At 40.3% G+C, this 22,397-nt stretch overlaps 1 protein-coding gene across 6 annotated transcripts in view; it reads left to right on the top strand.

Moving 5' to 3' along the window:
- kcnma1a (potassium large conductance calcium-activated channel, subfamily M, alpha member 1a) overlaps positions 1-22,397 on the top strand; it is a 924,908-nt gene that overhangs the window by 443,862 nt on the left and 458,649 nt on the right. For all 6 annotated transcript variants that reach the window (XM_059946553.1, XM_059946552.1, XM_059946549.1 and 3 more), the window contains one exon: positions 1,895-1,956. In XM_059946553.1, coding sequence (XP_059802536.1) covers positions 1,895-1,956 — 62 coding nt within the window. The remainder of the gene's footprint in view (positions 1-1,894; positions 1,957-22,397) is intronic.

Genomic DNA, 22,397 nt, shown 5'->3' with positions numbered 1-22,397 from the left:
GACAAGATTGATACAGTATTTGTTCCTTCCTTAATATCACATTTCAATTGTAAATACTTGTAAAGGTGACTATAACAACATTACACTAAGGTGCAGTATACAGGCAGAGTTTACCTGCTCCATTGACTACTTTAAATACACTTCCATGCAAACTATCCGCAACTCTTTAACTAACGAAAGCATAAACATTATCGACCGTCGTTACTTCTAACAGGATCGGCATTAACATCTTAGTTCAATATATCGATTATCTATTAACTTACAGCGTTGCTCTCACTGTGATTTCTCATGCCTGCAAAACAACTTCTGCTCAGGTGTGCCTCGTGGTGAGCCCCCACCCTCGCGCTAATTTCAAACCGGTACTTTCCCACAAGACGCGGCGAAACCGGATGTGACGTCATCGCATGCCGATATATTTTACATGCAATGAATATACTTTAAACACTTCTAATTCTAACTAGAAAATACTATCGAATGAATTACTAGGTGAAAATATTATAAACTAAATAACTGTCGTAAAGGCAGCACAATTACAATGTACCTTATTTATACGACTCATAATTTTAACCATTTCCATAACATTTACACTCATTGTCCTATGTTCTAGGAAATAATGATCTAGCCTGGCCAACCTCTCTCAATAACTCAGGCCCTCTAGTTCTGGCAACATCCTCGTAAATCTTTTCTACCCTGTTTCCAGTTCAACCATGTGTGTCTTATAATAGGGCAGCCAAAACTCTGTGCAGCACTCAGATTCAGATTTATTCATCACATGTACATTGAAGCATACAGTGACATGCATCATTCATGTTAACAACCCACAACCCAAGGGCTGTCCACAAGTGTTGCCACATACTCGGGTGCCTGAATAGCATGCCCATAATGTTCCACAGAACAAGACAAGACAACAACAGCAAAACAAACCCCTTTCCCATCCCATCCCTCCCTCCCTCCCTCCCTCCCACCTACCCAGACAGGCTGCCTCCTGTCCTCTAAAGTGTGATCTCATCAATGACTTGTACAACTGCAATATGATGTCCTAATTCCTATAGTCAGTGCCCTGAATGGTGAAGGCCAGTGTGTTAAACACCTTTCTCACCACTTTCGCAAACTGTGACACCATTTTCAACAACCTATGAACACATGCACTTGTGCTTCTTGGTCCTTCTGTTCTATTATGTGCCTTAGTGCCCTACCATTCATAGTATATTTATTTTATTTTTGATATACGGAATAGGCCCTTCCATCCCTTCGAGCCACACTGCCCAGCCATTCCCTAACTTAACCCTAGCCTATTAGCAATGACCAATTGACCTAGCAACCAGTCCGCCTTTGGACTGTGGAAGGAAACCAGAGCACCTGGCGGAATCTCCTGTGGTCACGAGGAGAACCTTACAGCAGTAAGGTTACACAATGGAACCCTGGTTGCCTGAACTGTGGAGCATTGTGCTAACCACTAAACCACCGTGCAACCCTGGCCAATTCTGCTTTGACTTTCCAAACTACATCGTCTCACACTTAGCTGCATTGCTTCCTCCTGAAACAGAATGCACGATTGTTGCTGTACAACAAATAACCAACACATGTAAAAAATACATAACACTTATAAAGCCTTTTGCTTTTTTTCCCGTTCTTAGTTCAAACCCAAAGAATTAAAGTTCTATTAATGACTGAAATATAAGGGGAACAAAATACTGTTTGTTTTAAGGTCACCTTGGCAAAATATTGGTGCACTATATTCAGTACCTTAATCGTCATAAAGAAAATATTGATTGGAAGTCAATGTTGATAAAGACATCAGCATTTCTTCCTGCTCATGTGTGTAGCTTGCTTCTACTCTGAGTGACAAATTTCTTCCAAAGTCCTAACAAATCTTCCTCTCTCTCTTTTTCAGGTGGTCTTGGTGTTTGCCCTCAGCATTGGTGCACTTGTAATATACTTCATAGATTCTTCAGAGTAAGTACCGCGTTACTATCAACTAAGCTGTCGCCAAAAATGCTGTCATTTTGGTTCTGTACACAGTTTCTTACAGAGGGATAATTTCTGAACCATTACAAACATTAATGTTCATGAATGTAACCGACCTGCAAATTATCTTTTTTCTTCCCTTCCTTGTGATTTTCAAATGATCTTAAAATATGAAATCCATCATTTTGGGAATATTACCCTTTGCCGTGTCTCCTCTATTTAGGACTTATTTATTTCAGGTTAGAAATGCAGTTCAAAGTTAGCAAACTGATTTTTTTTCTCTCATAATTTGACACCAGACAGTTTATTCTTATTGAAATGTGCTTACTTTGAACAGTGGCTAATTGTATTGCTTGCAAAACCTTTATTGCCCCCATAGAAGTGTTTTGTTTGGGTGCCTCAAGTTGCTGCATTAACGTAAGATAATTCAGGTAGAATAGGATGAAGAATGTTATTTAAAATATTGCAAATTATGGCCTGCAATGTGCAAAGTGAAGGAGATGTAGATTCAAAAATAGTTTGATGTTAGCTTGTATAGCGGAGTTTTGAAATACACCAGCCAAGTCCAGGAGTTGTAACAACCAGATGGTTTATTCAATGATTTGTGGGTCAAATTGCCTCCATGTAAGAGTGCATCATTACTTGATTAAAAATATTGGAAACGCTTAGCGTTTGTGGAAAGAGAAACAGTAACTATATTTCAGATTGATCAGAACTGGAAGCCAGAGGCTAGAGGTTAATAGAACTGATTTTAAAAAGATGGAGGATGGAAGGTATTGAGAAAAGGAAAGTAAGACTATTGTTAGGATTTTTCTACTAAGTGGCCTCTGGCTGTGTTCCGGTTGTCAGTGTTTAATTTTTCTGTTCCCACACTGCACTTCTGTCCCTAATATCATTCATTCCCACCTGCTACAGGCAAGGCAAAACCTCCAAAGGCTGCTTTGCACAGTTTTGGCAGAGGCAGGAACAATGGCAGAAAGCCTGGAGGGAATATGGGCATTTGGGGAATATGAAGGTTGGGTGGAGATAAGTGTCGGATGAAAGGGTTTGCTGAACAATTTTTGTAAATGACAGAGCAGATTTAAGGTGCTCTGAAGATATTCTAGGTTCTTCAGGTCAATTAAATGAAACGGGATAATGACACAAGCAAAAGGACGGCAGGAACGAGACAGTTATAAAGCAGATAGCCCCAAGGGATAGTAGGTAATAGGAGGGGGGCACTGAGTCTGCTGTTGCCTTTAACATCCCTTGTTACATCGCGAGATGACATATCCATGGGATTTTCTTATAGACTTGGATTATTTAACAATCCACTGAGACTTCAGTTTAGAGTAAATAGAGGTGATCAGAATATTCTCCTCAGAAAATACTGTACCAGAATCTCATTGGCAGTTTAAATCTGCTTTTTGATGGACTGCTCTTTCAAGAAAGACTTCTATAGCTTCCAGCATCAAAGGAGCATGTTACCAATTCAGCTCCTCAGCCAAAGAAGGTCAGGGATTCCTCAAAAAGTATCTAAGGTTGTCAACAAGCTGTTGGTGGAATTGAACATAACAAGTGATATCATCAAAACTCAGAAATGAATGTGCTTTATATTCCACTGGCGAGACATATATATTTAACTGCAGAAAAGGTTGACCTAATAATGCAAACTGCGAAGGAAACCAGTGAAATGATGCATTGTGTTGTGGATGAAATGTTTCAGTCCTTTGTTGAGATTTTCATAGCTCTAGAGAAGGGGAATAAATATCCTGAATGTTACCCTTTTGGAAACAGAAAGTACCTGGGGTTTATTGTACTTGATCATGACTGTTGTCAAACTGATCTTCTGATGAGGGACTGACTGCACTGGTTACCAAACTTTTTAGAAAAGGAGAGATGCACAAATGTCATTAATGCTACTTTATTTGACTTTTCTGTTTCCGGCCTGCACATCAATCCCCGATATCATACATTACCACCTGCTTTAGGCCAGGCAAAACATCCAAAGTACTTTTCTCATTGGCTGCTTTGCACAGCTTTGGCAGAGGCAGGGGGCAGTGGCTGGAATGCTGGAGGGAATATGATGGTATTCTCTCCATCCCCAAAGAGAAGCTGCAAACCTAACAAATAGAACCTGCCATCAAAATAAAAATCTAACACCAGCTCTTTTTCCCATTCATTTCTTTAAAAAAATCAAATTATTAGTTCATCAAGGTAAGATATGCATGCTTTTGATTTATATTGCTAATTGTACTAGACTTGTTTGCATAGCTGAAGAATGTGGTGATTTTAGACTCTAGTTCTCAATAGGATTGTAGTTGGAGTACATATGCATGCAGTACCTCACACCTTCTGTTTGGACTCTCCTATTGGATTTAATAACATTAATTTCTCTTCATTTGGTCCTTTCTGTTGTAAAACTCAGCTGAAGAGATTTGCTTTTTGAAAACATTTTCTATCCATAGCAAGTAGCACTGCATGAACAAAATAGATGGCTGTCATTTACTGTAGCTGAGTGGTTTAAATTTTTTTTAAAGATTTATGTTGTGGTGCTCTTGATGTGCTTGGCACAATTTTGAAGAAACAGTGCAAAAGCAAAACACCACAGTTGCGGGCAGTCTGAGATAAAAACATAATGCTGGAAATAATCAACATGCCAGTCAGTATTTGTGGAAAGGGAAACTGGGCTAATGTTTTATTCCTAGTTTGGATGGAAGACCATTGACCTGAACCTTAATGCTGTTTTTTTTCTCTCTCTGCTGATGTTGCCTTTTCTGTTTTTATAACAACTTTGAAGAGTTTCAGTGATTTTGGATAATCTCTGTAGGGCAAATTATCCGGGAAATACAAGCTGAGTATTGAAGTTGTTACCATAAATTTTCCTAAATAGTGGAGGGCAAAACTCTTCTGGCAAATACCCTGGAAGGATCTCTTTCCACCACCCAATACCTCCCCCATCTTTTCACCTGTTATCTTACAGCTTATCCTCTGAATTATTGATTAGTTACCTAGTAAGAAGCTATAGCCAACTCTCTTCCATTCTGTTGTGTAATGCACCTGAACACTGGTATAACTTTGTCAATGATCTGATCAATAGGAGGCTTACGAATGCACCGTTGCCATGAATCACTGTCAGTATATCATGAATGCAATTGGGAAATAATTATTTTCAGTTTAATGTTCCGTTGTGGAGCAGAGAAGCTGATGATTGAAAGAAGTAAATTGGTAAACTGAGGATCCAGAAAAAAGTCATAGTCGCCAATTTCCTGCTGAACCACTGGCCAGGCATGAGCTCAGTCAGTCCAGGCACTGCCTAGAATCAAAAGGAGAGGTGCAGTCTTGGGACGGCTCTGTGCTTCATTTCAATAGTGTTGTGTGAGAGGCTGAGAGCATGGGGAATTAAAGCACCATTTTCCCACTGATGAAGAGTGTCAGCCACTCTTTGCTTGATCTATCCGTACTGTGGACAAAATTACATATTGACCACTTCCATTGCTTACATGATATACTTTGTCCCACATTGCAGAATGATTCCTGAACATGCTCATTGATTCTGATGTCCATAATATTCGCAGGGACTGTACAGGGAACTGTCTCTTGCTCCATTGCAGTATCTTACCTACAATGGGTGATAAATATTACCATGAGCGTTAACTATCCAAATTTCTTACTGAGTAAATAATCAGATGATAATCAGGTGCACGGTATATTTGTTCTTCTCTTGTTGTAGGGAATGAGGAAGTTTAGCCATTGCTGGTCTAAACAACACTTTTCATGGCAGCAACGTGGCCTGTCTCCCTCACTGTCCCAGTAGCATGACTTCAGAAGCGTTCAGAAAACTACCAGAATCAGTGTGTTTCATACATTGAGGAATGCCTTTGGAAGACTGGATTCTCATTGGCAATGTTTAATTAGAATCTGATATTTAATTATGCATCAAAACTCTCCCTTTAGTTCTGATGCATAATTAAACCAATTAAGGTCCACAGTAAAATAAGTCATATTAAACTGGGATACAATATCAGTAAGTGAGTGAGTTTCAAACCTTTTTAGTAGGAGTAGAAGTGTGATCACTTGAGTCGAGTACGATGTTCTCCCAGGGAGACTGCCTGTGTGTGGCTTTGTTAAAATGTGTGGAGGTTGATGCATGGACAGTGACCATGCGGTCCTTGACAGATCAGGGTCAGATACCAATGGCATGGCATCCAAGACAAGCTGGGGACCCTTCACTGCTGAAGCATTCATCTGCCTTCACTGCCATTGTGATGAGTCATTATCTTCCGCCAGCTCCACCGTTGAGGTGTTGTTTAGATTGTATTTTGTCTGGAATCTCTGCTTTGACCTTTTCACCTTGGGTGACCCTACCAGGAGCTAAGCTCCTGTTGGCATTGCGTATTCTGACAGCATTAAGAGCTCCTAAGTCATGGACGTGACCGCTACATAATATTTCTCAGAATCTCGGTTCTCTGTAAAATTAATCGATGATAACTCTGAGCTATCACATCTGCTGAAGTGCAGTAATGCATTCAGTTGCATGTTGCAACAAAAAATAAAGTGGATTTTCTGACAAAAAGTGCTAGCTTTATTCACACCTCCAATGTACAAAATACTTGTTTCTGCTGATAGCTCATTTTGCAGTTATTACCTACTGATATATTTCATATCTCTACATAATACACCAGGTTTCTTGTAGGAGTCTTTCTTTATGTGATTCATTATAAAAATACTGCAGTAACTTAATAGTTATTAAAATTTTGTGTGTGTTTATGCTTTTTAAGAAACAGCACCATATATTAACAAAGACGATTGATTAAGATCATTCCAATAAAACAGGCTGCCATGACAGTTTATAGAAGATTATGTAGCATCTAAAGATCTGAAAGTTACCAGGGGATGGAGTGGGTGGAGGGAACAGATAGGGGTGGAAGGGATGTCTCCACAAACTTTAGAAGGTGTTAATAGTCAAATTGTTGATGAATTGAAATGCTGCTTGTTGTACATGAGAGAGACACAGAGTACAAAAAGGAGCCTAAACAAGAGATTCTGCATATCTAACAAGAAATCCAACATAACACACAAAATGTTGGAGGAACTCAGCAAATCAGGCAGCATCTATGGAGGGGAATAAACAGTCAATGTTTCAGGCTGAGACTTTTCATCAGGATTGGAAAGGAACAGAACAGAAGCCAGAATGAGAAGGTGGGGGAAGGGGAAGGAATACAAGCTGGCAGGTGATAGGTGAAACTAGGTGTGTGAATGGGGGAGAGGAGTGGAATGAAATAAGAAGCTGGGAGGTGATAGGTGGAAAAGGTGAAGGGTTGGAAAAGAAAGAATCTGATAGGAGAGGGCAGTGGACTATGGAAGAAAAGGGGAGGAAGAGGGGCACCAGAGGGAGATGCTGGGCATGAGAGGAAAGGTGGTGAGAAGGGAACCAGAATGGAAAATGAAAAAAGAGTGAAGGGGAAGGGGATAAATCGGGCTTTGAAGTGTCAAATAGTACAGTGGTAATAGAATTGCTGCTTCACAGTTTCAACAACCCAGGTTCAAATCTGATTTCCAGGGCAGTCTGTGTACAGTTTTCACATTCTTCAGTTGGGATTCCCTTGGGGTTCTGGTTTCTTCACATGACCCAAAGATCTGGGGTTTGACAGGTTATCTGGCCACTGTAAATTCTCTCTAGTGGGTAGTAGAATTGTGGGCATCGATGGGAATGTGGTCACTTTATTAGTTACAGAAGTGTACCTAATAAATTGATCACAGGAGTGGAACCCATTGTGGTCTTCTGCTGTTGTAGCCCATCCACTTCAAGGCTCGATGTGTTGTACGCTCAGAGATGCTCTTTTGCACACCACTCCTGAGTTACTGTCGCCTTCCTGTCAGCTTGAGCTAGTCTGACCATTCTCCACTAACCTCTCTAATTAACAAGGCTTTATCACCCACAGAAGTGCCGCTCACTGGATCTTTGAATTTGTTTTTTGCACCATTCTCTGTAAACTTTGGAGATGGCTGTGCATGAAAATCCCAGGAGGTCAGAGGTTTCTGAGGTATTCATACCCTGTCTGGTACCAACAATTATTCCATGGTCAAAGTCACTTTGATCACATTTCTTCCCCATTCTGATGTTTGGTCTGAACAACAATTGAACCTCTTGACCACATATGCGTGCTTTTATTCATTGAATTGCTGCCACATGATTGGCTGATTAGATATTTGCATTAATGAGCTGGTGTTTTGGTGGCCACTGACTGAAGTCCACTCTGGGACTTAGGGGTCAGAGGTGACAAGTGAATGCAACCTTATCAAACTGGGTGTAGAATCACTTGCATAACACATCTCCAGCAGAGAAAGTGATGAAAAATAAGTTTGTACTTACAGGAAAATTTCATTTTTCATTTTGTTTTTAGTAAATAAAAAAGTTTTTATTTTGTGGGCCTTTTCAGATTGAAGGTTAGGAAGGGCAGAGTACATCCTTTAAAGAGAATCTTCCTGCATCTATTGAACAAATGTTTTTTAGCCTCAGCACGAGAGGGAATGAACAGGAGGATGGAGCAGTGAGTAGAATTTACAAATGAGTCTATGGGGAGATGATCCGGGACCTGTGGAGAATAAAGCAGCTTCCTTTAAGGTAAAAATATTTATCTAAATCATTTTGGAATTTCCACACTGCCTTCTGACAGCCCAGTATAACAGGCGAGGCTCGGGGGGAGGGTGTTCAAAGTAAAATGGAGCCAAAATCTGAAATAAAAACAGACAATGCTAGAAATCCACTAATGTAAGAGGGCATAATTTTAATGTGATTGTCAGAGGTAAGTTTTTCTACACAGAGTGGTTTGTGTTTGGTATGCCTTGCCAGGGGTGGTGATAGAATCTGATACATTAGGGGCATTTAAGAGATAGGCATGTGAATAATAGAAAAATAAAGGGCTAAGTAGGAAGGAAGGGATAGATTGATCTTAAAGTAGGTTAAAAGGTCAGAAAAATATTGTTGGCCAAAGGACCTGTACTGCGCTCTTTTGTTCTGTGTTTGATGTTCCACTCAGCAGGTCAGGTAAAATCTATACCAGAGAATAGTTTCTTCCTGACAAGTTTTAATCCTAGAAGAATCATTCCCTGAGAAATGCAGGCCCCGGTGCATTGTGCTTACTCAACAATGGCATTCTCTTGGAATGTGCCAACTTTCCACAGGCTCATTGTACCATGGTGGAAATTATTAATGAGATTCTTGTTACAGTGTGTGTAGGTGATTTTGGTGCTCAGCAAACTGTGCAAACTGTGCAAAATAATATCTCGTCAGGTTAACCTCAATTTCTGCATGCCATGGTAGCGTATGGTTAGTGCAACACTACCATAGCTCAGGGGATTGAAATTTGGAGTTCAATTCTGGTGCCGTCCGTAAGGAGTTTGTATGCTCTCCACGTGACTCTGTGGTTTTCCTCCAGGTGCTGCACTTTCCTCCTGAAGTCCAAAGGCATACCATTTAGTAGGTTAATTGGTCATTCTATTTTGTCCTGTAATTCGTGTTAACTTAGACAGTTGCTGGTTGACGTGGCTTGTTGCATTGGAAAGGCCTGTTCCATGCTGTATCTCTAAATAAATAAAGAAACTTAACATTCTAAGAAATAGTTTGTTCAGTATGTGCCATGTCATATGATGTAGGTGATTATGATCCTTCCATAATCATAATTACTCTTGGCAAATTTTGATACAGAAGTGGTTTGCCATTGGTTTCTTCTGGGCAGTGTCTTTACAAGAGGGGTGACCCCAGCCATTAACAATACACTTCAGAGATTGCCTGCCTGGCATCAGTGGTCTCATAACCAGGACTAGTGACGTGTACCAGCTGCTCGTACGACCGTCCGCCACCTGCTCCCATGGCTTCGCATGTCCCAGATCAAGGAGGGATAAGCAGGTGCTACACCTTGCCCAAGGATGACCTGCAGGCTAGCGGAGGGAAGGAGCACCTTGCACCTCCTTTGGTAGAGACGTATCTGCACCCCGCCACTTAAATCCAAGAAATACAAAACTTTTAAAACATTTACATTGTATGGATGGGTATTTAAATCAGGGGACAAATAAAAAAAATAAAGTAAATAAAAACAAAGAATGTTGGAAATCATCAGCAGGGCAGGCAGAATCTGCGGACAGGAATAAAGTTTCCATTTTATACAACTTGGAAAGTTAACTCTGCATGTCTCTCCATAAATGTTACCTGCCCTGTCGAGGGTGTGTAGGGTTTCTATATATTCTTTATTTATTCGTGCCTGTAGGTTTGTGTGCTTTTCTGAAGAAACTGAAAACCAGCACAGGAACGTATAAACACAGTTTATACAGAATTTTCAGTCTTTGTTGGGCAGTTGCATTAACTATAGCTCAGTCATGTTAGCTGTAAGTATTGTTAGCTTTTTGTGTTACCTTACTGGGAAAAGAATCTGGGCAGTTTTCACAAGGTTGTGTTTGGTCTATGGTCAGAATCTTTCAGTATTTAGTCACAACTGCAATCAGTTGAATATCACTTCTAGTCATAAGCAATCACCTTGACAAGGGATACTTTGCAATTCTTTCCATCTCATAATTGATCGTGTGACTCACTTAATTGTTGGGAGGGAATGGTCTGTCATATAAACAATTATATCTATGAGTCATTTACAAGGTCACATTGAATAAATGCTTGAAATGCAGCTAACCAGAATGTTCCCTGAACGTAGCAAAAAACAAACCAGTTTTTAATAAAAATGCCTTCTCAAGTATTTGAGTTCCTTTACTAGACGCCAATCATGGATCATTTGACAATATTGTTAAAGCTTGGAAAATACCATTGCATGGATTTTGGATTCCCAGTTGTGTTAGGAAGATGAATTTCCATAGGGTGCACCTTCACCTTTAGAACATTTCTATGACACACTGCTTCATCTTGGAATACACATATAGTTTGAAACAACAACTATTGGTTATTGTAAAGGAGTAAGGAATTACATTCACAAGAACACTCGAAAATTGGAACAGGAGTAGATGACCTGCCTCCTCGATCCTGCCATGACATTGTAACTTCTCCTGAATGTTGACTCCATCGATCCATGGCTCTGCCGCTATATGTCGCAACTGACAAAGCCAGTTGCAGCCCTGACTCCATGAGGTAATGGGCAACTCGCTGTGCTCCTGTGGCACTCGGTTTCTTGTGGAGCTGCCTTCTCTTTGTTCCTCTGTGAGCCCAGGCTTTCAAGGTCTCTCTCTACCACTTGTTTTGCCCCTGTTTATTAGCTCATAAGGCGAACCAAGATAAATGTTTCCTATATCCACATCAAGGACATCTCAGCAGGTGACCTCTGGACTTGAGCTTCATAGTCTCATATGGTCTCTTCCATCTTCAACCTCTGTGTCCAGGACTGATGTATAACCTTGGTACTATAGTTCTGTAATGGTGAATTGAAGTTCTGTCATCTGAATGTCTGCTGTGTTCACTTGCACGCCCAGATCTGGGCCCATTCCTTCTCCTTCTCTTTACCCAAATTCTTTTTGATTCCCATTGCTGCCTCTGTTCACGCTCCCCAACCCCCATATGATTTCACCTTCCAAATTTCATCTCTAACACTATTCTGCCTCTTTGCTACTTTCTTTCTTTCTTTTTCCATCTTTTTATTATCATTATTAATAACAACAAAATAAAATTGGTACAGATGATGGGATTACAAACGTACATATTTCAACTAACTATAAAAGAATACAAAAACAATGATTGGATTAAAAATGAGTATTCCCGCATCATAAATGATACAATATACAAATAAACAAGGCAAACCTAGGTGTATCATAATATAGAATTAAAAAAAAGGAAAAAGAAAAAGGAAAAAAAAATTATGCAAAAAAAAACTAATCTAAATATCTAATAACTAATAGAGGAAAAAAACTAAAAAAAAGAAAAAAAGAAAAAAGAAAGAGAAAAAAAAGGGCTGTTTATAATATCTCACAAAAATACAAAATCATCAGTGTCGTCAACGATCCTCTCGACATATATGAAATCAAAACTGGAAAATCAAATAGGCTTGGAACAGGGTCATATTACATCATATGAAAATATTGAATAAATGGTCTCCATATCTTTTCAAATTTAGTAGAAGTGTCAAATACACCACTTCTAATTTTTTCTAAATTCAAACATAACATAATTTGAGAAAACCAATGAAATACTTTCTACTGTATTCCAGGCTTCACTCCCATTGTTAAGCCCATAGGACTCCTTATATTCCTCTCTCCATTCATTGCAACTTTCAGACCATCCACCCTCCTCTGTTGGCCATCTTCACATCCTGCATAGAGGCTGTTCTTCCTGGCTTTGTGTTAATTATTCTCATCCAACTCCCTTTCCAGTGAGTCCATTGACCACTGAATAGGGCTGTGTTCATTGATCATGCCTACGTTGACATTTTGCCTTGAGATAAACATTATTAAAGAGTGATTATGATGTCATGCTCCCTCCCCTTGTCCACTGTTCTTTCTGCACTTGGTGGTGCAACCTGACCTTGCAGGCTTCCTTCTCTCCCCTGCTCCCCACTCTTCATCCTTGCGCCTTTTTACAAATCCTTCAAGCTGTGTCCCTTGTATCTGAAGGACGTGGCATCACCCCTTCACTGAGCCTCTGCCTTGAGTAGCTTCTCCTGCACAGAGATTCCAAGTTCTTTCTGATCACGTTTTCTGAGACCACTTGCCCTCCCCACCGCCCATCCTTCCTCAACCTCCTTGTGGGTATGTTGTGTTGGCGCTGAATGTGTGGTGCATTTGTGGGCTGTCCACCCGGAACATCCTTGGGCTTGTTTGTTTACTTATTTAAAAATAAAGAAAGGCAAAAGGCCCTTCTGGCTCAACAAGCCACGCTGCCCAATTACCCTCATGACCAGTCAGCCTCTGGAATGTGGGAGGGAACCAGAGCACCCGGAGGAAACACACACAGTTACAAGGAGAATGTGCCAAAATCCTTATAGACAGCAGCGGGAATTGAACCTGGATCATGAGCACTGTAATACTATTACGGTAACCACTGTGCTATCGGGCTGCATTGTGTGTTAAAATGACACAAATGACATATGTTTGGATGTACATGTGATTAAATAAATGAATCTGAATTTGGATCTGCAAAGCATACTAAGCTGAATCTGGCATACTGCTGAAGTGTAGGTAGACTCTACACATATTAACAGATTTATAGAACCTTACTATTTTACTATATCTCTAACAATAAGGAAATCCCAACGTATGATGTTTGTCTGACCACATTATATTTGCAGAGCTATAGACAAATATGCCACAACCGTCTACCTACATGTCCACACAAGCTTATGTTTTGTTTGTGCAAATTAATGATAATTGTTTCAGAGTAACTAAACCTCTTTAAAAGATCAAGGTATAGTTTTCATTTTGGAGTAAACACAGGGAGCCACAACTGTAATCCCAAAAATCAGATGTGAGAGCTGAAGACTGAGCTGTTCCCCACTAATAGCAAAACAGGGGTTAAAAATTCAAATTAAATTTATTATCAGAGTATGTACGGTACTGTGCGAAAGTCTTTGGCATATACTGTATATATAGCTAAGGTGCCTAACACTTTTCCACAGTACTCTAGTGATTTTTTTGTATTGCACTGTACTGTTGCAAACAAAGAACAAAGTTTGTGACATATATGACTGATGATATGGATCTCTATTGTGGACTGATAGTGGGAAGGGGGCAGGGAGAGGGGAATCTTTTTTGGGAAAATGGGACGGGAGAGGGGAGGGAGCAGGAAAACCAGAGAGACATTCTATAATGATCAATAAACTAATTGTTTGGAATCAAATGACCTTGCCTGGTGTCTCAGGGCTGAGTGTGTCTGCACCCATGTCACCATACACCACTGGCACACCTTCTCGGCCGCCTGTCCCACACCCGTCCACTCTCGCCATTCCGAACATCCTTTGTTCCCGCCAGATTTACAAACTCAGTTTCCGTTCTACATTGACAAATACAGTACTGAGCAAAAGTCTGTGTAGCTGTATATAAGTGCTTAAGGCTTTTGCTCAGTACTGTATATGTCACCTTATACTATCCGGAGATTCATTTTCTTGCGGGCATTCACAGTAAGTACAAAGAAACGCCATAGAAACAATGAAAAACTTCACACAAACAAAGATGGCCAAACAGCCAATGAGCAAAAGAATCAAATTATGCAAACAGGAAAAGAAAAATAAAATAATAATAACATATAAATAAGTGATAAATAATACTGAGAATGGGAGTTGTGGAGGCCTTGAAAGTTGTGGAATCAGTTCAGTGTTAGGGTGAGTGAAGTTATCCACTCTGGTTCAGGAGCCTGATGGTGTGGAATCTAAGAATCCTGGTTGCTCCTATCTGAAAGCAGAAACTAAGAGGGAGCATGGACTGGATGGTGGGGGTCCTTGATGATGGATACTGCTTTCCTGTGACAGTGTTCCTTGTAGATGTACTCACTAGTGGAGGGGGCTTTACCTGTGATGGACTGGGCTGTATCGATGACTTTTCGTAGGCTTTTCTGTCCAGAGAGAGGTTAAATCAAGAGGAAAATGCAGTTAAAGATGATCTGCAACTGGTTTTGAAGCTTAAGGGAAAGAAAAATAAAGTAAGTCTTGCCTTCAAATAATAATGTTCCAGGAGCTTAAGGGTCATCAGTGAAGATTTTTAGAAGTTTGATTGATGTTATAGTCTTTGGGGGAAGGGAAGGATGAACTTATAATACTTTGGGGGCGGGGGGGGTGGGGAAGGATGAACAGTATATTTTTCTGTTGAGTTGTAAACTCTGTGTCCCCAAGGATCTAAATTAAATAACTCATAAATAAGTACTTGGCCAGAAGGGGTAAACAACCAACTCCATGCCAAATCTTTCCTTTAGAATGATTCCCAAATGTATAACACCCCAGATCCAACACAAGTTACTACATAGTCTTTCACGCCAAAGTATTTATCGTTTACACTTTTCATCTTCTGAAGTGTTCTTAGGATATAGGAGCCGAATTTGGCCATTGAGCCCTTTGAGTCTGCTCCGCTGTTTGATCATGTCCCCCTCAACCCTATGCTTCTACCTCTAACCTTTGACACACTCACCAATCAACCTCAACTTTAAACGCACCCAATGACATGGCCTCCACAGCTATCTGTGGCAATGAATTCTACTAATTCACCACTGTCTGGCTACAGAAGTTCCTCCTCATCTCTGTTCTAAAGAATGCCCTTGTATTCTGAGGCTGTGCCCGCTGATCCTATACATCCTGCTATTTATATATAATTCTCCCCAATCTCTGCCCATAGATCTCTGGTATTGCGGATTTGATTCCACCATAGGCCAATGGTTGTGAGCGCAGTTAGGACCAAAGTGGCTCTATTTTTTTTTGCCTAGGGAGCCCCCATAGGCCACATTGATTGGAGTGTGTAGTCAGAAACTTGTGTAGTTCTAGGGACTCTGCACTTAACACTGTTTGCTGCCCCTCTAGACGTATGGCCTCAGGCTAATGTTTATTGTGGTACCTCAGTCAATTCTACAGTCTCTGACCTCAACTCAGTATGTTCAATGCCTTCAGCAACAAGTGAGGGAGGATTTACAACTAAGCTAATGCATTGCCAGTTTGATTGAAGTAAATGTGAGTCTTTCACCTTAAAACAGATTATTTTGTCTAATCAAGCATTTTGAAATGTTAACACCATTTGAACATTGAAAGTAGCAGTATCATGATAACACACAGAGAACATCTGAGTGTTTGGATTATATTGAAATTAAGGACAAAAGAATAGTCTGCACTTTTGCTCTCTACTTTGACCCTTTTTACTATTATAGGAAAGTGATTTGCTTTATAACACAAGAAATTCTGCAGATGCTGGAATTCAGATTCCTGAAATGGACAATGAATCATGTACACTACCTTACCATTTGCTCTGCATATTTTTTAATATATAATTGTAATCCTTTTTGTTTTTTGTTATGTATTACACTGCACTGCTGCCAAAAAAACAACAAATTGCACAAAATATGCCAGTGATATTAAAACTGATTCCAATTCTGAGTAATGAACACAAAATGATGGAGAAAATCAGCAACTCAGGCAGTATCTACGGAGAGCAATAAACAGTAGGTATTTCAGGTCAAGATCCTTCTTCAGGACTCTCCTGGACTTTCCATAGATTCTGCATGACCTGCTATGTTCCTCCAGCACTTTGTAGTTGTTGATTTATAAGACTCCAATAGATTTCCTCCTCTTCCATTTGATGGACAGAAGCTACCTTCCTTTGACCTCCCTTTGCTCCTTGTAAATCAATTCCTGAAATTGTCTGGAATTCCCAGGACAGTCAAAATTAGAATGGTTCAGTCTGCACATTGCAAAGGGCATGGTTTTGGACATAAGATGTATCAAGCTCCTGCTCCTTGCAGTTGATCCTTGCTTTACAAGGAGGGCATGCTAGATGCACTTCTGCTTTATCTTTGGGACTGGTCATCAAATACCTACAGAAGTGAAGCAGGAAGATGCAAGCACCATTTCTCTTCTTCATTTACTTATTAAGAGATACAGCATTGAATGGGCCCTTCTGGTCCAACAAGCTGCACTGCCCAATATCCCACCCATTTAACCCTAGCCTAATGACAGGACAATTTGCAATGACCAACTAACCTACTAACTGGTACACCTTTGGACTTTGGGTAGAAACTGGAGCACCAGTAGGAAACCCAAGCATTCGTGGTGAGTACAAACTCCTTACAGACCGCACCAGAGTTCAACTCTGAACTCCAAAGCGCCCCTGAGCTATGATAGCGTCACTCTAACCTCTACGCTACTGTGGCACCCTTGTACAGTGAGATGGTTCAACAATGGTCCTGGAATAGTAGTATGAAAATCACTATGCTCCCTTTCCACCCAAAGTTCTCGTCACTTCGCTTGGCTGTTGATTCTACTTATCCTTGGCTCCTCTGCTGTTTAACAGAGACGGATCACAGCCCAGCTTCTATTGGATCAGAGTCAATTCTCCGTGATTCTGCAGTGCTCGGTTTCTTGTGGATCTGCTTCACTCTTGTTGATTCATTGTGAGCGCAGCCTCTTGTGGCTTCCCCTCCTCATTTGGCTTTGGCCTTTTTTTTCTAGCTTATAAGCGATCAGTGGCAAACTCAAAATTGTTTCTTCTTTAAAACTGCTTTTGTGTCTTTTGGTTTGCTCTTAACACTAACTGTATACACTTAATAGCTGCAGAGTGCACATTCATGGTTTTCTGCATCCACTTCAAGGTTCAGTGTGTTGTGTGTTCAGAGATGCTCTTCTGCATATCACTGTTGTATGGGCTGGTTATTTGGCTGGAAGTTTGTCGTCTTCCTACCAATTTGAATCAGACTGGCCATTCTCCTCTGACCTTTCTCATTAACTAAGTGCTTTACCCACAGAACTGTTGCTCACTAGGTGCATTTTGTGTTTCACACCATTCTCTGTAAATTCTAGAGACTGTTGTGCATGAAAACCCCAGATCAGCAGTTTCTGAGATTCTCAAATCACCCCACCTGGCACCAACAAACATTCCAAGGTCAAAGTCCCTAAATCACATTTCTTCCCCTTTCTGATATTTGTTTTGAACAACAACTAAACCTCTTGACCACAAAACATGTTTTTTTTATGAATTGAGTTGCTGCCACATGATTGCTTGATTAGATATTTGCATGAATGAGCAGATGTAGGAGTGTACCTAATAAAGTGGCCACTGAGTGTATAGTTACTTATCTTGATTTACTTGATCAGCCCCTCGCTCCATGACTGCTGTAATTGAAGTGTAATATGCCTTAAATGGTATCAGGCAACAGATCAGCATGGTCTGGAAACAAATTGCTATAAAAGTAGCAGGGTGTTATAAATAGAGAGGAGAGAAATAAGTCCTTGTTCAGTTGTGTTTGGCTCTGCAAACCTTTATTTTCATTAAAATGAGACAGATAAAGATAAATTGCTGGGAGTGTATTGGTTTTCTGTAAAGTAAAGTCCACCTGGAATAAGGCCATTGAATGATATTCAGTGTTCAGCGAAAAGTGCATAGATTGAGGCAGAACTAACTTAAGTGATGATACAGTAAAAAGCTCCACTAGTTCAGTTGAGGCCAAAAATATACAATAAAGAGCATCAATTAGCATTCTCACACATTATTTATAACCATGCTACAAAGTTAATTAAACAGCAGGGCTCTCAAAATGAGAATAATTTTCTTAAGTTAAAGAAAGGTAAAGGTTAGCATTATTTGCCACATATACATCGAAACATATTGTAAAATGTTGATGCGTCAATGACCAAAGGTGTACTAGGGGCAGCCTATAGGTGGCGCCAACATAGCATGCCCACAATTTACCTATCCTATTACACATCCTTGGCATGTAGGTGGAGACCGGAGCATGAAATGGATGCTGTCATGGGGAGAATGTACAAGCTCCTTGCAGATCATGGTGGGAATTGAATCCAGGTCACTGGTTCTGTAAAGCATTATTATGTTAACCGCTACAGTGTCATGCCACTTTAATAAGGTGGAACTGAACTGGACAGTAGGCAGTGCAAGCTTTTCCCACTGAGTGATGTTTTACACATTGGTGTGATAAATATTCAGTGCTGTCCAGTATATCATCCTTCACAATGGGTTTGCAAATCAAATCTGTCAATGAGTTTAGAAGCTGTAGGTTCCTGGAAAGACCCACCAACCAATGTACAGGCCTGCTGGAATGCCAGGTTTTAGCTTCTGGGCAAAGGATATAGGTTGAGGTCGATCAGCAATTTTAGCTTGATATAAAGATTATTTGTCACATGTACTTTGAAATGTCTAAACATACAGTGTAATGTGTTGCTTGCATCAAATCAAACCAGCAAGGATTGTGCTGGGCAGCCTGCAAGTACTGCCATGCCAACATAGTATGTCCACAACTCACTAACCCTAACCTGTACATCCTCAGAATGTGGGAAGGAAACCAGGACATCTAGAGGAAACCTACACAGTAACGGGGAGAACATACCAGCCCCTTACAGACAGTGGTGGGATTGAACCTGGGGTCACTGGCGTTGCACTAACAATTTGCTAACTGCTGTGCCGCCCTGTAGATTGATCCTATAGAGGTGTATAAAATCATGAAGGACATAGTTGGGGTGAATGTCTCCCTGCCTTTTTCCCTGTGAAAGGAAATTTAAAACTGCAGGGAATATACTTAAGGTGAAAGGGGAAAAATTTCAAAGGGACCTGAGGAGTAACTTCTTAACACAGAGGCTTGAGCCAATATGGAATGGTGTGCCAGAGAAAGTGACTGAGGTGGGTACAATAACAACATTAGAAAGTCAGGTAGACTGGTTGACGGATAGTGGACCAAAGGACACTGCATCAAAATACAACTCCAGAGAACAGTGATAAGGAAGAATTTCTTTAGCCCGAATTTGTGGAATTCATTGCCACACGTGGCTGTGGAGGCCAAGTCATTGGGTAAATCTAAGGTGGAGGTTGATAGGTTCTTGGTTAGTAAAAGTGTCAAAGGATATAAGGAGAAGGCTGGAGAGTAGTGTTGAGAGGTAAAATAAATCAGCCATAATTGAATGGTGGAGCAGACTCAATGGGCTGAATGGGGCAATTCAATTTCTATGTCTTATGATCTTAGATGAATGCCAAAGAGCGAGATGGAGTCAGTGTAAATAGAGCAAAGTTTGTAACTGGATATGAAATATTGGCATCATTCTCCCTATAGCTGAAGTTCCTTCTCATCCAGTTCTGGATGTCATACAAGTAGTCTGGCAGTGTTCAGATAGAGGAAGCAGTGAGAGAGAAGGTGTTCGGATATCAATCTGTGTAACGTCTGTCAGACGAGACATTTTCTCACTCACATCATCTCGGTGTAGTACATCACTGCACATTTCAGTTTCAGCAACATTTTTCATATCTTCCACTTCTATTAATTCAGATGGTTCCACAATAAGCAGGCTAACAATCAATTGCCTCAGACTGGTCATTATCAAGTGCAGGGATTCTTTGAAACTGGTGAAAAAGGATTATTATGTTGAATTGGATCAGACATTGGTTAGGCCAAATTTGGAGTATTGCATGCAGTTCTGGTCACCTACCTATAGGAAAGTTCAAAGTAAATTTATTATCAAAGTACATATATGTTATCATATACTACCCTGAGATTTGTTTTCTTGAGGGCATTCACAAAAGAATCAATGAAAAACTGCTCATAAACAAATACGGACAAACAACCAATATGCAAAAGGCAAAAATTTGTGCAAAAACAAAAAAAACTACTAATAAGTAACTAATAAATGTTGAGAACATGGGTTGTAGAGTCCTTGAAAGTGAGTCCACAGGTTGTGAAATCAGTTCAATGTTGGGGCATCAACATTGATATCAAAAGATATCAATAAGCTTGAAAGAACGCAGAGAAATTTTGCATGGATGTTGGCTGGACCTGAGGAACTCAGTTACAGGGATAGGTTGAATAGGTTTGGACTTCATTCCCTGGAGTTTAGGAGAATGAAGGAGATTATATAGAGCTTTGCAAAATCATGGGGGATAAATACTTGCAGGCTTTTCCACTGTGCTTGAGTGAGACTAGATGTAGAGGTCAAAGATTTAGAGGGAAAGGTGAAATATTTAAGGGGATTCTGAGTGGGAACTTTTCACTCAGCGAGTGGTGTGAGTGCAGAACGAGCTGCCAGCAGAAGTGGTAGTTGTGGGTTCCACTGTAACTTTTAAGGGAAGTTTGGACAGGGACATGGATGGAAGAGGTATGGCGGGTCTATGATCCAGATGTGGGTTGATGGGACTAGGCAGAATAATAATCCGGCATGCTCTAGATGGGCCAAAGAGCTTGTTTCTGTGCTGTGGATGAGAGGGGAATGGAGGGCAATAGGTTGAGTGCAGGAAGATAGAACTAGGTAAAAGCCTAGGCAAGCATAGTCTATATGGGCCTGTTTCTGTGTGGTAGTACTCTACGGCTCAAAGTTCTGCCTACGTTACACCTGGGTGCCCAGATCTCTGTGCGCTGTATTTGAATAGTAAGTAGCCAAATTAGGTACTTGGGCCCAGTGTTTCCCTTCATCACATTGAGGGCCACATCTTGGAATTGGCATTGATTGAAATTGGTTTATTATTGACATTTGTACAAAAATACAGTGAAAAGCTTCTGAATAGCATGCTAATCAGTCAGGTTAATCCATGTCAGTCATTGAAGTAGTAAAAATCAAAGTGAAATTCTGAATTCTGTGAGTTTTATTAGTTACTGAGAGGTGCAGTGCAATCGGACAAATAAAGTACAAGGGCTATACATGGTAGACTAGTAGATCAAAGTTCATTTTTAGTGAATGAGAGGTCTGTGTACGAGTCTAATAACAGTGGGATAAAAACTGTCTGAGCCTGCCGATACATCTCAGGCTTTTGTATCTTCTTTCTGACAGGATGGAGGAGAAGATACAATGACTGGGGTGGGAGGTTTGATTATGGTGGCTCCTTTTCCAAGGCAGTGGAGTCAGTGGTGGGGTGGCTAGTTTTATGATCGTCTAGACTGGTTCACAACTCTTGAATTTTTTGTAGCTTGGGCAGAGCGGTTGCATCTGGATAGTCCAGATGATAGGTCTTGGTCCAAGATGTCACCTGTTTACTCTTTCCCACAGAGTTCCTGCAGCATTTTGTGTGTGTGTGTTGCTTGGATTGCTAGCATTTGCAGATTTTTCCTTGTTTGCTTCTGGATAGGATATTTTCTATGGTGTAGCACGGACATGCAAAAATTTTCTTAGTCTTCTGAGGAAGGAGACATGTGATGTATTTTCTTGGCCAGTTATTTCCACATGTTTCCAACACAATGGCAAGTGAGCCAATAACACTTATAAGAGAGGAGATACTCAAAGATGATTTTATTTGGGAGAATTTCCATTGTGTTTATTCTCTGGCATCCCAAACCATTCTAGCTTTTTGGCATGGTTTTAATTGTTTTCTATTTTATTTAGCTATAATCCATATTAGAAGAAAAAAATTCATTACTTCTGATTATCTCTGAATGGATTCTACAATCTACAGACCTACTTTCAAGAATTGTTTACAATTCATGTCCTCTGAATTACTATTTTTTGCACAGTTTTTCTCCTTTTGCACATTTGCTGTTAGTCGGTCTTTGTTTATGTACAGTCCTTTTGAAAATTCTATTGTATTTCTTTTTCTCTCCCTAAGAGCTTGCAAGAAAATGAGTCACAGGATGGTACATGGTAACATATACGTACTTTGATAATAAAGTTACTTCAAACTTTGAGGATGCAGCCTATGTTTTCTCTTTTGCCATTTTGTACAACCTCCGACCATGCTCAAAGCCACAGTTATATATATTTTTAGTTAGAGATACAATTCCCATCAGGCCCTGTGACCCAACGAGGCACTCTGCCCAGCAACCCACCTATTTAACCCTAGGA

This window comes from Hypanus sabinus, chromosome 21, assembly GCF_030144855.1.
Source record: "Hypanus sabinus isolate sHypSab1 chromosome 21, sHypSab1.hap1, whole genome shotgun sequence".
Lineage (NCBI taxonomy): Eukaryota > Metazoa > Chordata > Chondrichthyes > Myliobatiformes > Dasyatidae > Hypanus > Hypanus sabinus.
This window is presented reverse-complemented; position numbering and strand designations above follow the sequence as displayed.